This window comes from Perognathus longimembris, chromosome 21 (assembly GCF_023159225.1).
Source record: "Perognathus longimembris pacificus isolate PPM17 chromosome 21, ASM2315922v1, whole genome shotgun sequence".
Lineage (NCBI taxonomy): Eukaryota > Metazoa > Chordata > Mammalia > Rodentia > Heteromyidae > Perognathus > Perognathus longimembris.
The window spans coordinates 7,383,813-7,397,060 of record NC_063181.1 but is presented as its reverse complement, the minus strand read 5'-3'; the positions used below and the strand labels follow the sequence as shown (position 1 = coordinate 7,397,060).

Below are 13,248 nucleotides of genomic sequence, written 5' to 3'. Positions count from 1 at the left end.
CACCTGAAGCTTGTTTCCCTGCTCACCTGCTTCTGTAGCTACCATGAGCCTCTGGGGATAGATCTCTCTCTCTCTTTCTCTTTTTTAAATCTTGCAGCCTTTTTTTCATGAAAATCCCTTTCATACTCATCCGTGTGCATCGCATATTAACTCTCCATAGTTAGATTTAAACACAGCACCAAACAAAACCCTCCAAATGTAATTAAAATTGTGCATCTGTTAACAACTTTTGACACGAAATGTGCTCACCACCTTACGTGTGTAACTGACCCCTCTGTACACCACTTTGACAATAAAATTAAACTAAAAACCTTACATATCTGGTATATTTGTTTGGGTCAGTTAGAACAGAGAGGTCATAGGAAAAATTTTTGGAGTAAATTCAGATTGACAGGAGAGTTGACTTTTTAAAACACCCTCATATTCTCTCCTGGAAGGCCTCATTTTACTTTGTCTCTGTAATTCTAGTAGCTAGCAATCATTTCTTACACACATGGAGAAAGCGGAACGGAAGAGCGGACGTGCCCGAGCGGATGGGAAGAATTACTAAACTCTATTCATAAACTGCCTTGATGAATACCAACTCTTTTGTTCAGTTACTTTATGATAATAAAAATGTATTTGTTGAAAAACGAAGAAGACGGGTTAAGAAAACCAATCCTTTCCGTTGAGGACTTGTTAATCGGGTTTCTTGTTGCTTTCGGCATCAGAACTTTAAATAGCATCTTCAGCTTGTTTTTGTGGGCTGCTTGGCTGGGCGTGTATCTTAGCTCCCCGTTTCTTGTCTCCATTCTCTCTGCACAATTCCTGTCCCCCTTCTTGGGCAGTGGCTACTGCCGTTCCCTTTGTGTGACCACGTGTCTCAGCTCTGGCTTCTTTACGTGCCCGGCTCTTCCTAGCGCTTTCCACGTTGGTTTTGTTTCATCACCTCGTCTCCCACCTTATGCTTCCATTGACGACGCATGTTTTTCCTTGGGATATAGGAAAGCAAATAAAAGCAAAGGCCTTCCCTCACCTTGTGAGGTGGATAGCAGTGAAGTCGCCGTTCTGTTTATGGCTGAGTCTGAGAGCTGGGAAGAAGAGCTGAGATCCATCTTGCCAGGAGAAAAAGAAATGGGTGCGTATGGAGGCCACCCTAGCCTTCGTACAGAGGAAAAGGAAATGTCTAAATCCAGACGCACTGTCGGTGCAGGAGTTCTGTTCAGGCACGGCTTCATTTATATCCATTTGTCCTGGGCTCGGCAGGGCAGGGCTGGCCAGGTCCTTGCAGCCTCTGGGCCTGGATTCAGTGAACAGCTTGCATCATCGATCTAGGTCAGAACTTAATTAAATTTCCCCGGGCTTAGACAGGGGGCACAAAAAAAGGAAGCGATTCATCTTCCAAATTTGACACAAAATCATGTGTACATACATTCTTTTGCCCCACTCAATCTGTACCACAAGAAAGCAGTGTTCTCCCAGCCGGCAAAGCTTCTAAAGACTGGCATGGGTGTATTCAGCCCGGCACATGTACACAATGGAGTTTTAGTCAGCCATAGGAAAGAGCTCATGTACTTGCACCGAGGCATTCATCGCTATGGTCTCTGGCAGTTAAGGAGATAGATGTAATCACACCATACAGTGTAAATAAACTGATAAGAGAGCACCAAGGAGTCATTAAAATCTTTAAAAAAAAAATCTCCTTCTGATTGAGGTCATTACTAGTGGCCTTGCTTGTGCCTGTCAACAAATAGCAGACACGGGGCTAAGAGCTTGTGACGTGAACGTGGAATTGTGTCTGGACTCATGGGATTTTCACGACAAATCAATGGGACATTTCCTTTGTGTGGACACTGAGGCCACGTGAAGTCACACCACCACCACGGGCCCGTGGTGGGACTGCAGTAAGACACATAGGAGGACCTGAGGTGAGGAACCATTTGCACTCCATGTCCTGAGAATGAGTGGGGACTCAGTGTTCCAGAATGTTCCTCCAATGTTCCAGAATCAGCGAGGGCTTTGTACATTCCCGCAATGCCTCGTGATCAGTACAGGGTGTTGACAGACAGAGCAACGTCTTTGAAGCGGAATGGGGATTTACTGAAGCACAGATGAAGAAGACAGCGTGAAGGTCCACAGTTTTACTTGATCATCCATCCACCAAGTGAATTCAAAAGTAGCAGGAAGTGTTGTGTATCCATCGGGAGGTTGAAGGGTAAAGACAAAAAAGGACAGGAGCTCTTGACTCTAGCCTCTATCTCCTGTTCTGATTCTTTCTCAAAAAGAACCCTCTGTGTCTTGATTTGGCTGATGTTAACACCCACATCACTTTACACAGAGGTCATGGCGAGATGGGATTATACATAAGAAAATGGCTTGTAAACTCTGAATGAGTTTTGTTTCTTTTCACTAAGAAGGCTTTACAAAAATCTCCAATAGCTTCATTCTGTCTTTAGGATCCAAGGTTTCCCTCTAACGTGACTAAGTCCACCATGGTTTCTACATTACAGACGGCAAATAAATGCCAATTGTCCAGTTGGCCCTGGTATACTGTTTGTTCTTGCGCTTACTAGTATTGTAGGCAATTCATATTGTGACCTCAAGCCGGTGACTTGCACAGTGTTGGAGAATCCAACACCAGAACCTTCCTGGACACTTCGCAAAGTGCTGGTCAACTTTCCTTGTAAGGAAGTTCTTGCTCTTTATCTAGTTTCAGTCAGCTAGTCTTACATTTTGGTTTTCAATTTCCAGTGAGTGGCTTTCATGAACAGGCTCAAAGACAAGGTTTTTGCTTTATTTCCGCATTTATGGGTCACCTCCCTTTACAAAACCTCTCCAGCCCTGCTTGTAAGAAGCTTTACTTACAGCGGTGACAGCAAAATAAAGCAATGTATTCAAGAAGGGAGATCTTACACAGGGAAGACAGAAACAGAGAAGAGAGATGACGGTCCACAGGAAACTTCCCGTAGCCTACATCCTGGGCACGAGTGAACTCTGCGCTGAAGGCTGGGGTGGGGGGCTGTCAAGCCTGGCTTAGCCTTAGTCACATGGAAGAGCTTAATGAATCCCAAGTCTGCTTAGTCACTGGGGTATCTGGTTCCATTGAGCTGGGGTGACTTATGGAGTTTTCCTGGGTCTGCAGGAGGCTCTAGTGTGCAACCAGGAGTGAGACACAAGTTGGGAATGCCATCGGATGTGCACTTGATCCCCATGTGTACAGAAGGGAAGTAAGTGCCCAGGAATTGATTTGTAACTGCTTTTAGTTTCAGTCAACGAAGTAGCTACAAGTTAAACATGGACACGCAGAATACAGCTCCAGGCGAAATGAGGCCTTCTGAGCAAACAAGATGGTGGAGTTTTGTGGGTTTTTTTTTTCCTTTTAAATGTTATTGTAAAGGTGATGTATAGAGGGGTTACTTTTACATGAGTCGGGTCATGAGCACATTTCCTTTTGAACAGTGTGGTCTCTACATGCTGTTACTGACAATTGCCCATCATCTGGGAATCGGTGATGTTGAATGAAAATAAGCCTGCATGATTTTCTTTTTCATTTTCCTCTAAGATTAAACTTTAGCCAGAGCTCTTAGTTATAAGAATACATGCAAGAACGGGAATGGCCTTTGCAAAGAGTGGTTTTGATTCCGTCGTTCCTGGTGGTGAGATGTGGCTGGTGGGTGGAGCAGGAAGTGGGAAATGGAGTGAGGTGCTGCCCCCCCCTGCCGCCCATCACCTATGGCACTGAGGAAGAGCTAGAGCCAAGACGAGTCGGGCTGAGCGTGGGTGAGGACCCCCCAGGAGACGTCTGTCAGCTCCACAGTTGAGGAGAAGTTGAAGGGTGGGATTAGAGCCGAGGGCCTTAGCATGAGGAGGAGGGAGTGGGGGTTGCCCTTGAGTGACTGACTCTTCATTCCTTGGGCTTCCTAGGTCATACTGCTAACATACGTCCAGCAATTCATGGGAAGTCCTTGCTGGATAGGAATGGAATCTGGAAGAGGTAGTGGGATCCAGGAAAGACCACCTTTCCACCACCACAGTGGAAACGATCTGGAGACTCGCACCCAGTGCTCCTCCGCCATTGTTACCCTGGCTGCCTTGGCTGTGGTTTAAGACACCTGTAGGATGCTTGCGCCATCTCTGGCTTCCAGAACAATGGCCTCCACATACAGTTTTATACTAAATCCATCCCATGGCCAGCTTCTTTTTATAATTTCTTTATTAGGACCCTCATCCATATCCACAACTTCTAACAGATTCATAACTCCCAAACCTGCATCGGTTCTTCCCACTAATGACATTATCAACTTTCTAGCATTGTGTTTTAATCTTAATCAACCATTGACCTTGCCATATTTAGTCTAAATACAGTTAGATACATTTTGAAAATACTTTAGATGGCAGCCCTTAAAATGGACAATTCCTACATGTACATGTATTTGTATTTTAGTGTAATTTGTTTTGTGAATAATGTAAATATTGGATTAATACCAGTATGGGCAGAAACATTGAATGGCTAGAGGAAGAGTTGCTAACAGACTGAGATCCTGGGACCTAACCTTTGCTCCCTTATACCTTTTACCAGGGATCAGACAGAGTTGTGATATCTTTCGTGAGAAAAAAATGAAATGAATGCAGGAAATTTACCATATATTGCCATTTTGTATTTCTTTTTAAATTTTATTTTGAATTAGTATACATGAATAATACAGGGGTTTCATTGTGATAATTGTACAGAATACTCTGAACCAGTTCACCTTCTCCACAAAATTTTCCTCCCCTCTCCCTTCTTTTCAAACAAAATGGAGGCCAAATGGTATCAATAACATAGCAGTGTATCCAAGACTAATATACTAAGTGTAATGTATTTATAGAAGTGCCTGGAACTTAATTTGTCCAGTTTAGTCTCCCTACCACCAGCCAAGACATTTCAGCCTTTGGGTCTTGGCCTTTCTGCCCTCTCCCGCATCCTGGCTGTTGGTTAGGGCACAGACAGCCTGGAAATGTGGAGAGCTTTGCGCCTGCGTTGCCCTCAATTCCTCTTTCAGAATGGCTCAAGTCCCCGGAGAGCACCATCATGCTGACATTCAATGAGAGATCCACGGAAATCAGAACTTTGCAGAAGTCACTTGAATTAGAAAGTGTCCCATCAAATCCCCTATGTGCATGAAAGGAGGCTCACATTCTCAAGACGTTTATTTATGCCAACCTGGCTACAATTTATATGAAATCTATAGGTACCTAGATACATAACCCATGTGCTATAGCCGTAATATGTCTGCATGCATGTGCACGCAGTGTATATGACATGCATTACGTACGTCTTACGCACGTTTATACACAGATCAGGACATCTCAGGACAGATTCCGCCTGTGGCTTGCTGAGCTGTGGAACTAGACTGGAAATTCTGCACCTTTTTTGTGCAGAGCAGGCAGGGGAAATAGTGTGGAATGCAGGAATCCGCAGAGGCAGCTGGGAGTTGCCAGGACTTCCTCCTGCGAGCCATTGTTGCGGGACCTCAGCATGGGTTGTGCAACAGGTGCACTGAGCACTGGCGGAGGCAAGCACAATGAACCTGGAGTTGGCTCTGTCTCCCGCGGGAGGAGGCAGGGGCAGAGCCGGCTGCCCAGGTGCGAGGACAGGGCAGCGCTGGGCAGCTGCCCTCACTCAGCATGTGGCCGGGGAGTCTCCTGCTCTTGTCTTTTCTCCTTTCTCCAGTTCCAGGTAGGACAGAACTCTTCAGGTTCTGTGAAGCACCAGGCAGGTTTGCAGTCTCTTCATCTCGCTGCTCCTATGTTGCATAAAATGTTCTGACTTTTTTCCCCTCCTTGCTCTTATTTTATTAACCTCTCTGACTTGTTTTATAGCTGGGTTATTTGGGGGCGGGTTCTGAGATCCATTGAAGTCTTAGGGTAAAACAGAGGTCTCGAGCTCTTTCATGATCAAATGTTATCTTGTCATGTTTAGTTTGTGTTGCCAAGGCAACAGATTTCACTAACTGTGGATGGGTAAAGGCCAGTTTAGCAATCTATTTTTTTTCCGTACTACATAGTTTTGCATACCTGGTCCTTTCATTATGGGTGATAATAAGTACACATATTGGAAATAAATTATCAATCAACTTTTGTATAGAAAGCCTTCTGACAGTATTGAACAGAAAATGTGTTTCAGTTAAGTGAAAGTTAATAATTCACTCTCATTCTATGGGATACATCCCGCGAACTTGGCCTCCTAGTAATACATCTCTTTTAACATGTGTCATCAGTTCCGGTACATTCACAACCTGATTTTGGATAAAGGATATTTTAGTAACACATTTCTCCAGTTGATTTCTATCTCTGGTCCACAAGCCTGCATACTAGTGGTGATTCCAGATTCCTTACCTGCTAAAACGTTTCTTGGGTCTTAGGGTGTTGGCTTTCTCCTGGGAGTGAGAGGTATTATTAATCAAAAGCTTCGAGTTAGGTAGAGAAAGAATCTCCTATTCTGTGCATCCACTTTGTACTTTGTCACTAAAAATGGCTCTGTAAGTTTTCAGACTTGTAAATATTTTACATAAGACCCTTAAATATGAAACGGAACTAGGCATGCAGGATTAAAATTCCCAAAGCTTGGTAGGTACTTTTCCAGAAATGGTATCATCTACAAATCTGGGGGGTGGGGGTGAAAGATTTCTGACCAATTCTCAGTTGAAAGGTAAGAACATTTTGAGCTCTGTTTTTGCCCAGGAAGATAAATATCGAGCCAAGTCTCAGGGCTAAGATGGAGGCCCCCACCTACTACAACCTTTCCAGTGAAATCGGCCCCCCCTTGTTCCTGTTCCCCCCAATGGTGTGTTCACAACATGGTACCAAAGATGCTTGTGAATATGCCTAGAAGTGTGATGTCACACTCCGCAGACGGTGGTGAGGACACAAGTGCTAAAGTCGTTCTGTGGGAATGGGAAGGCAGAAAGGACAGCCACATGCTCTTATCTTGCCTCTGCAACAGACAGGCGCCCACCTTCTTTGACCACCCGGCTTGTATTCCAAATGAGACTGGGAGCAGTCACAGTCGTGTGGCCCCTGAAATGCCCTATTAGGAGTCCCCTGGCTGGTATTTACCTGCTACCTGAAAGAAAAGAATGAGATGTGAAATCAAGGCAGATACTTGTAATGAGCTTTTGTGGTCCCTCAGAACATGACTGATAGGATTTCATCATAGAGAAAGAAAGAAAAACAAATATTTAAAAGCGTAGGATGTATGTTTTTGTCGTGAGGAAGCAAATGAGTACGTGGCTGAGGAAGGTAATTTTTATGATATGCCATAAGAACATCCAAGGGTGTTGATTTTTGAAATCATTGTATTCAAAACTAGCCATTTTCCTCTGGCCCTTATGAGATGATTGGAGGCCCCAAGCTGTGTGCTCAGTTGAGCCTCCATAGCAAAAATAATAGGCTTAATTAGGACTTGATATTTTCCTCAAAGCTTATACTCCTTTTTCTGTATCAAGTTAAAATGCACAAAATACTTTGTGGTAATACAGAGAATCTCAGAACTAAAGCCAATGTCACTTCAGAATCCCTGAGTTAGGACTTGGTATTATGTGTTTAGTTTTGAAAACACACTGCTTTAATCAACCTAGAACAGATTGGAACAAAAATGAAAATGTCAATATTAAAACAAATGTTCCAGTCTCCAAAATGGACCCCAACACATTCACAAATAAAATAGCCATCCGGACCTGGGTCTGTTTTGTTCATCATATTAACGAATTTGGGCTTTTCTAACACTAACGTACAGTAATATTGTTGTGACTATTATCTAACTCAAACCAAAATAATAAATTTTATTTTCTTGTTGTTTTTTTTTTTTTGCCAGTCCTAGGGTTTGAACTCAGGGCCTGAGCACTGCCCCTGGCTTCTTTTTGCTCAAGGCTAGCACTCTACCACTGGAGCCACAGCACCACTAAATTTTATTTTCTTGATCCTTCTTTGCTGGTGAAAACTAGTCTAACGCATGAGTTCTGTGGGAGAGAGAAAGCGAGTATTAAAATAAATTAGTGGAAACGTATTGTGTTACACCTTGGATCTGTATAATCCCTGGATGGCTGTTACCTGTGTTTGTTCTGCCAACTTCACAACAATTAACTTGATATTCATCGGGGAGAAGGCTGCCCTGACTCCATCCAAGTTGGGAATGAGTGAGGCGAATACTATGTATGTCTATTGTACACCTGTGTGTGCTGTGGAAATCATTCTATTGAAATCTCTTTATCTATGGGGCCTTCTAGCTTTCAGGAAAATAAGAATCTTTAAAGGAAATTCTACCTGTTTGCTTTAGAGAACTTACTCTGTTGCAAGGATTTAGAATGACCTGAAAAATCTACATATTTCACACTGAGACAGGGTTTTAAAAGAGCTACTGGGATTTGTCTATGTGTTGCTTTATTTTGATTTCCATGCAGAAGTGCTCAACAGGGGACAAGGAGTCAGAAATAAATTGTGTAATGGATATTTCAAGTCCATATTTGAAAGCCAGTTAGTCACTTCTGGCTTGGTGAAACACTGGATTCAAGGATGAGCCCAAAGCATGGAGATCAGTGTGCATGACAGAGAAAACTAGTGTGGGATGCATGGATGGATGGATGGATGGATGGGTGGGTGGGAGGGATGGGTGGAATGGATGGATGGATGGATAGATAGATCTGTATCCCTTATAAAGAAAAGGAGTGTGTGTGTGTGTGTGTGTGTGTGTGTGTGTGTGTGTGTGTGTCATATTCTGCTTTTAGAGAAAGAGCCAGGTGGAAAGTTATTGTTTATTTATGAAGTTATTTATGAGGGAAAACAAGATCATGTTCTAATGTTTCCTATTATAATCATATGCAAACTGCTAATATGGCTTTCTAAAACCACTTGCTGAGGTTGCAACGTTTGGTCAAACGTGGCGTCGCAGTTCCATGTTAATGGGACTAATTGGACTGATTAGATGCTATAAAACACCAGGAAGCATATTGGAACCTTATGGTTCTCTTATTTTGTGGCACTGAGCTAAAGGAGACAGCAGGGAATTGTTCCAAGCCCATCAGTTAATGTCTGGAAAGAATGGTTTTCTTACCTCTTGGCATCTTATTGTGCTAAGGGGATTATGAACACTGAACCAAATGGAAAGAAAGTGATTAAAGTTCCTCTTCACGTTTTGTATGTTCATTCTGAAAAAATTATTTATAATGAATGCTGTTCTTTTTCTTCATCATATATTAATTAAATAGAAACAAAGATAGCCAGCCATAGTCTCAATGGCAGGAAGAATGGAATAACTGAAGAAACTTTCATACTTTCCTTGAAATGCCACAGTTGTAAGGCTTGGACTTTGCCACAAAATGACTAAAACTTACTCATGAGAATTACCATCCCTATACACAGACATTATGGAGGGCCCTGTATTCATTTCCATAATATTACAGATGTTTGGAGATGTTTTAGCACCCATTTAATCTACCCCCTCTTTCCAAACAATTAAAGAAACAACAAACCTCAAAGCCATCTCTGAATTACAACATTCTACTGTTAATATCCTGCCTTTAAGTGTTTTAAAAACGTTTATTTGAGAATAAATCTTAAGCCACCCAAACATATGGATGCCATTTTTTTTAATTCAAAGAGTTGTAAATTCTAAGCCAGATTCATTGCTGGATTAAATGCATATGGCTCTGGAATGATTAAAGGAATTAAAACTTGACATTACTTGGGATATTGGGGGTTTTCTACTTTCACTCTTGAAGAACATTTTAGAATTTTTTTTGTCCTCTGAGGCATCTTTGGGGTAACTGAGAGCACCTCCTTGGTGACTGCTGGGAAAATCAGCCTTGGCGAGCACCTGGGTCATGCCTGTTAAAAGGTTAATTGGGGTGACACGGATTTATTCTACCATAGAAGATAGGGTTGAGAAGTTTAATGACAGCCTCTAAGGCTCACAGCACGTGCGACTCAAAGACAAAAAGCACGCCTGTCCAGTTCTAGGCCCAGTCTTAGTTGATAAACACTTAAGACCCAAGTAGGTTGTGGCAGTAGTTTTGCAATTTGCTTTCAATGTGACTGTAGGCTCAAAAAAGTCTTACTCACCATCATAGTCAATGAAGTAAGCCAGGCATAAAGACGTCACATGTTTCCTTGCATAGCTGGATGTTATACTCAAAATATAAATAAATACACATAATCACCTACATGACCATATACATATATATATGAGTGTGTATATATTTATGGATAAACACACATGTGATCAATCTGAATAAGATATGGTCTGTGCATCTGCAAGACGCCATGGCGAAACTCCTTTTGCACAATCAACAAGCACTTAACGAGTGTCAAGAATTTGAAGCACACCTTGTCTGGGGCACAGGTGCTAGGGGAAGAGGAGCAGACGAATGGAGAGGGGAGGAAGGGTAAATAGAGTCAAAATTCTCATGTCTGTAAAGGGCAAAAGGAATCTTGCTTAGACTGGTTTGGGAAAGGGAGTGGGGAGAATGACAAAGGAGAGATTATGGCCAAACAGCATTGTACACATACATGATTTGTTAAAATTAATCCCCTTATACAAATCACTGATGCTAGGGGTGGAAAAGTGTGTGGAGAAAAAGGTCATTTGGGGGTCAGTAATTCTGTTAGACTCTCTGCTTCTCTAATTTTCAATTTTGCCATCTTTTTGTGCACAAAGGAATGAGGGGTTTCTCTGTATCCCCGTCCCCCATCCTGCCAGGCCATTCGATGAACATTCTATTGGAGCCTTTTCTTCTTGTAGCTCAGTTTCAAAGATTGCTATTGGCAGATCCAACACAAACATATTTGAATCAGAAATGGAATGCACTGGCTATTTCAGTGTTTACAACACTGTGTTTTATTCAGGGTTCCTCTGCTCAGTTATTGAGGAACTGATCAGCTTTACGGAGGTCAACTTTGGTTTCTACTCTAATATATATATATATATATATATATATATATATATATATATATATATATATATACAAATATCACACACACACACACACACACACACACACACACACACACACACACTCCTACTATGTTTCTGCTTAGAAAGCCATTGCAGGAGACCCAAGATGACAAAAAGAAATGGGAACACTCAAAAGAAATATTGTCTCTAAGCAGAGAAACACTTGAACTTTTAGTGAGAAAGACGGCTAGCCCAGGAGTTTCGGACAAGAATCTCAGAAGGTCTTTGTGTAGCATTGCCCATGGCCGTCACAGTGCGGCTTCCATGGCCGGCAGTCCGGTGCTGCGCTGCAGCTCAGTCTTCTTCCCCACACCTTTGTGTTTCAGAGGGAGCTGTGAGCCAACTCCCCAAGGCAAAGAAGTATGAAGTGGTCTATCCTGTGAGACTTCATCCGCTGCACAGAAGGGAGCTGGCGGAGCCCGAGCACCAGGTATGCCCTCTGATTTCCCAGAGAGGCGTCATCTGCTGCTCACGCGTGTGTGTTCACATGCCCATATATGTATAGGCATATATATGTGTACACACGTGTGTTTACACATGCACATCTCGATGCACACATTATATATATATACATGTTGTAGATTGAAAAATTCAATCATCTTGCTTTAGAGTTAAATAATATTAGTAGTCATATTTATGTTCATTTTTGACTTTTCATTTTTCCTTACAATCAAAAGATCTACTCTTGGCTTCATTTTTTAAATTGAGTTCTGAAGAGTGAAATAAACAGTCTCAGGTAACCTAATATGGTCTTTAATATTTTATGATAATGTAGGCTCCCTACTTCAAAAAGCCGCAAATTATAGTTGATCTACCTGCCTATCTATCTGTCAATCTTCTATCCACACCAGATACAATTATATGGTCATTAAAATGGGAGAAAATAAAATATTGCAAGTGAATGTATACTTGCATTCTACCCTGAAATTTATTTTTTTTCAAATGGACAGCATTAAAATATGTATTTGTCCTTATTCCTTAATGCAACAATGCATTCTCTGTCAACGTTCATTTAACAACTTTCTGTGAGTTGCAAGAGGAAAGCAAAAAGGGATCAATGTTGAGTGAGATGGTATACCTCTGGATTCCTTCACCAGTTATTGCTATATAGGAGATTATCTCTATTTGTTTTTGGAATTAATGAGCCACTAGATGTGGTTTATGTGCATGTTTAGTTATAAGGTATCACATGTGTCCAGTTCAGTAGCTAGTTAAGTAGGCACAGGACTCTGTTTTCCTGATCCACAGAGAAGAAGGTGGCATCTGAATTCAAATGGTTAGTTTGTGTTCACACCATAGTGTTGCCATTTCTTTCTGCGTAAATTCAGGAAGACATTGTAAGTCTTTGAAAGTTCAGGTAGTAACCCTATGTATATATTTTATGAACATTTTGAGATGTTCATTTTGTATGAAGCCTAAGTCAGAATGCAAGTGTTAATGGCACATTCAACATTATTTGACCACCGGTTAGGGATGTAACTTCCTCCTCTGGTTGGAAACTATCTGGGTCTATTGCAAAGGTATTGTCTGTATCTTTGCTAGCTCTCTGCCTTTGCTTCTCCAACTCCTTGTGTCCTAGGACATAATAATTTATTCCCAAAGCATTTGTTTATTCAACTAAATCTTTGCAAAGTATATCAGTGTTTTTCTTTTCTTTCTCTGGCCCTGGGCTTGAACTAAGAGCCTAGGTGCTATCCCTTCTTCACTCGCGGCTAGCACTGTACCACTTGAGCACACAGCTCCACTTTTGGATTTTTGGTGGTTAGTTCGATATACAAGACTCTTGGGTTTGTCTTCCCAAGGCTGGCTTCAAACCACAATCCTCAATCTCAGCCTCCTGAGTAACTCATATTTCAGGCATGAGTTACCCACACCAGGCTGCATATAAAGGATGCATATAATGATATGAGATAGTTTACTTATTAGTCGCCATCATTGTTTTATTGGTAGAAGGGGATGAGACAGGCCATTAGGCAGCATATAATTCACTAGTACCGAAAAGCCAGAACTGTCCACCAAGACCTAACCAGGTAGAAACTGCCCAATAATCCTCCATGTACACTTCTTAATTTACAATGCATTTTTTTACAGGATCCATCTGAAACCAAAGTAATATATGAAATGAAAGTTAATGGAAAAGTTACAAGGCTTTATTTGAAGAAAAACAAGTAAGTGCTTCTACCTCTGGGATCATCCTCATGGCTAGCAAGTTAGGATGTGCAAAATACAGAAACTGAATCGGATAGACTTCCTGCCCTCACAATCTTTGACTTACCAGT

The 13,248-nt window shown here is 41.8% G+C and overlaps 1 protein-coding gene across 1 annotated transcript in view; it reads left to right on the top strand.

Moving 5' to 3' along the window:
• Nucleotides 1-5,646: 5,646 nt before the first annotated feature.
• Adam28 (ADAM metallopeptidase domain 28) overlaps nucleotides 5,647-13,248 on the top strand; it is a 39,597-nt gene continuing 31,995 nt past the window's right edge. Inside the window, exons 1-3 of the mRNA XM_048330988.1 lie at nucleotides 5,647-5,698; nucleotides 11,296-11,399; nucleotides 13,061-13,137. Coding sequence (XP_048186945.1) covers nucleotides 5,647-5,698; nucleotides 11,296-11,399; nucleotides 13,061-13,137 — 233 coding nt within the window. The remainder of the gene's footprint in view (nucleotides 5,699-11,295; nucleotides 11,400-13,060; nucleotides 13,138-13,248) is intronic.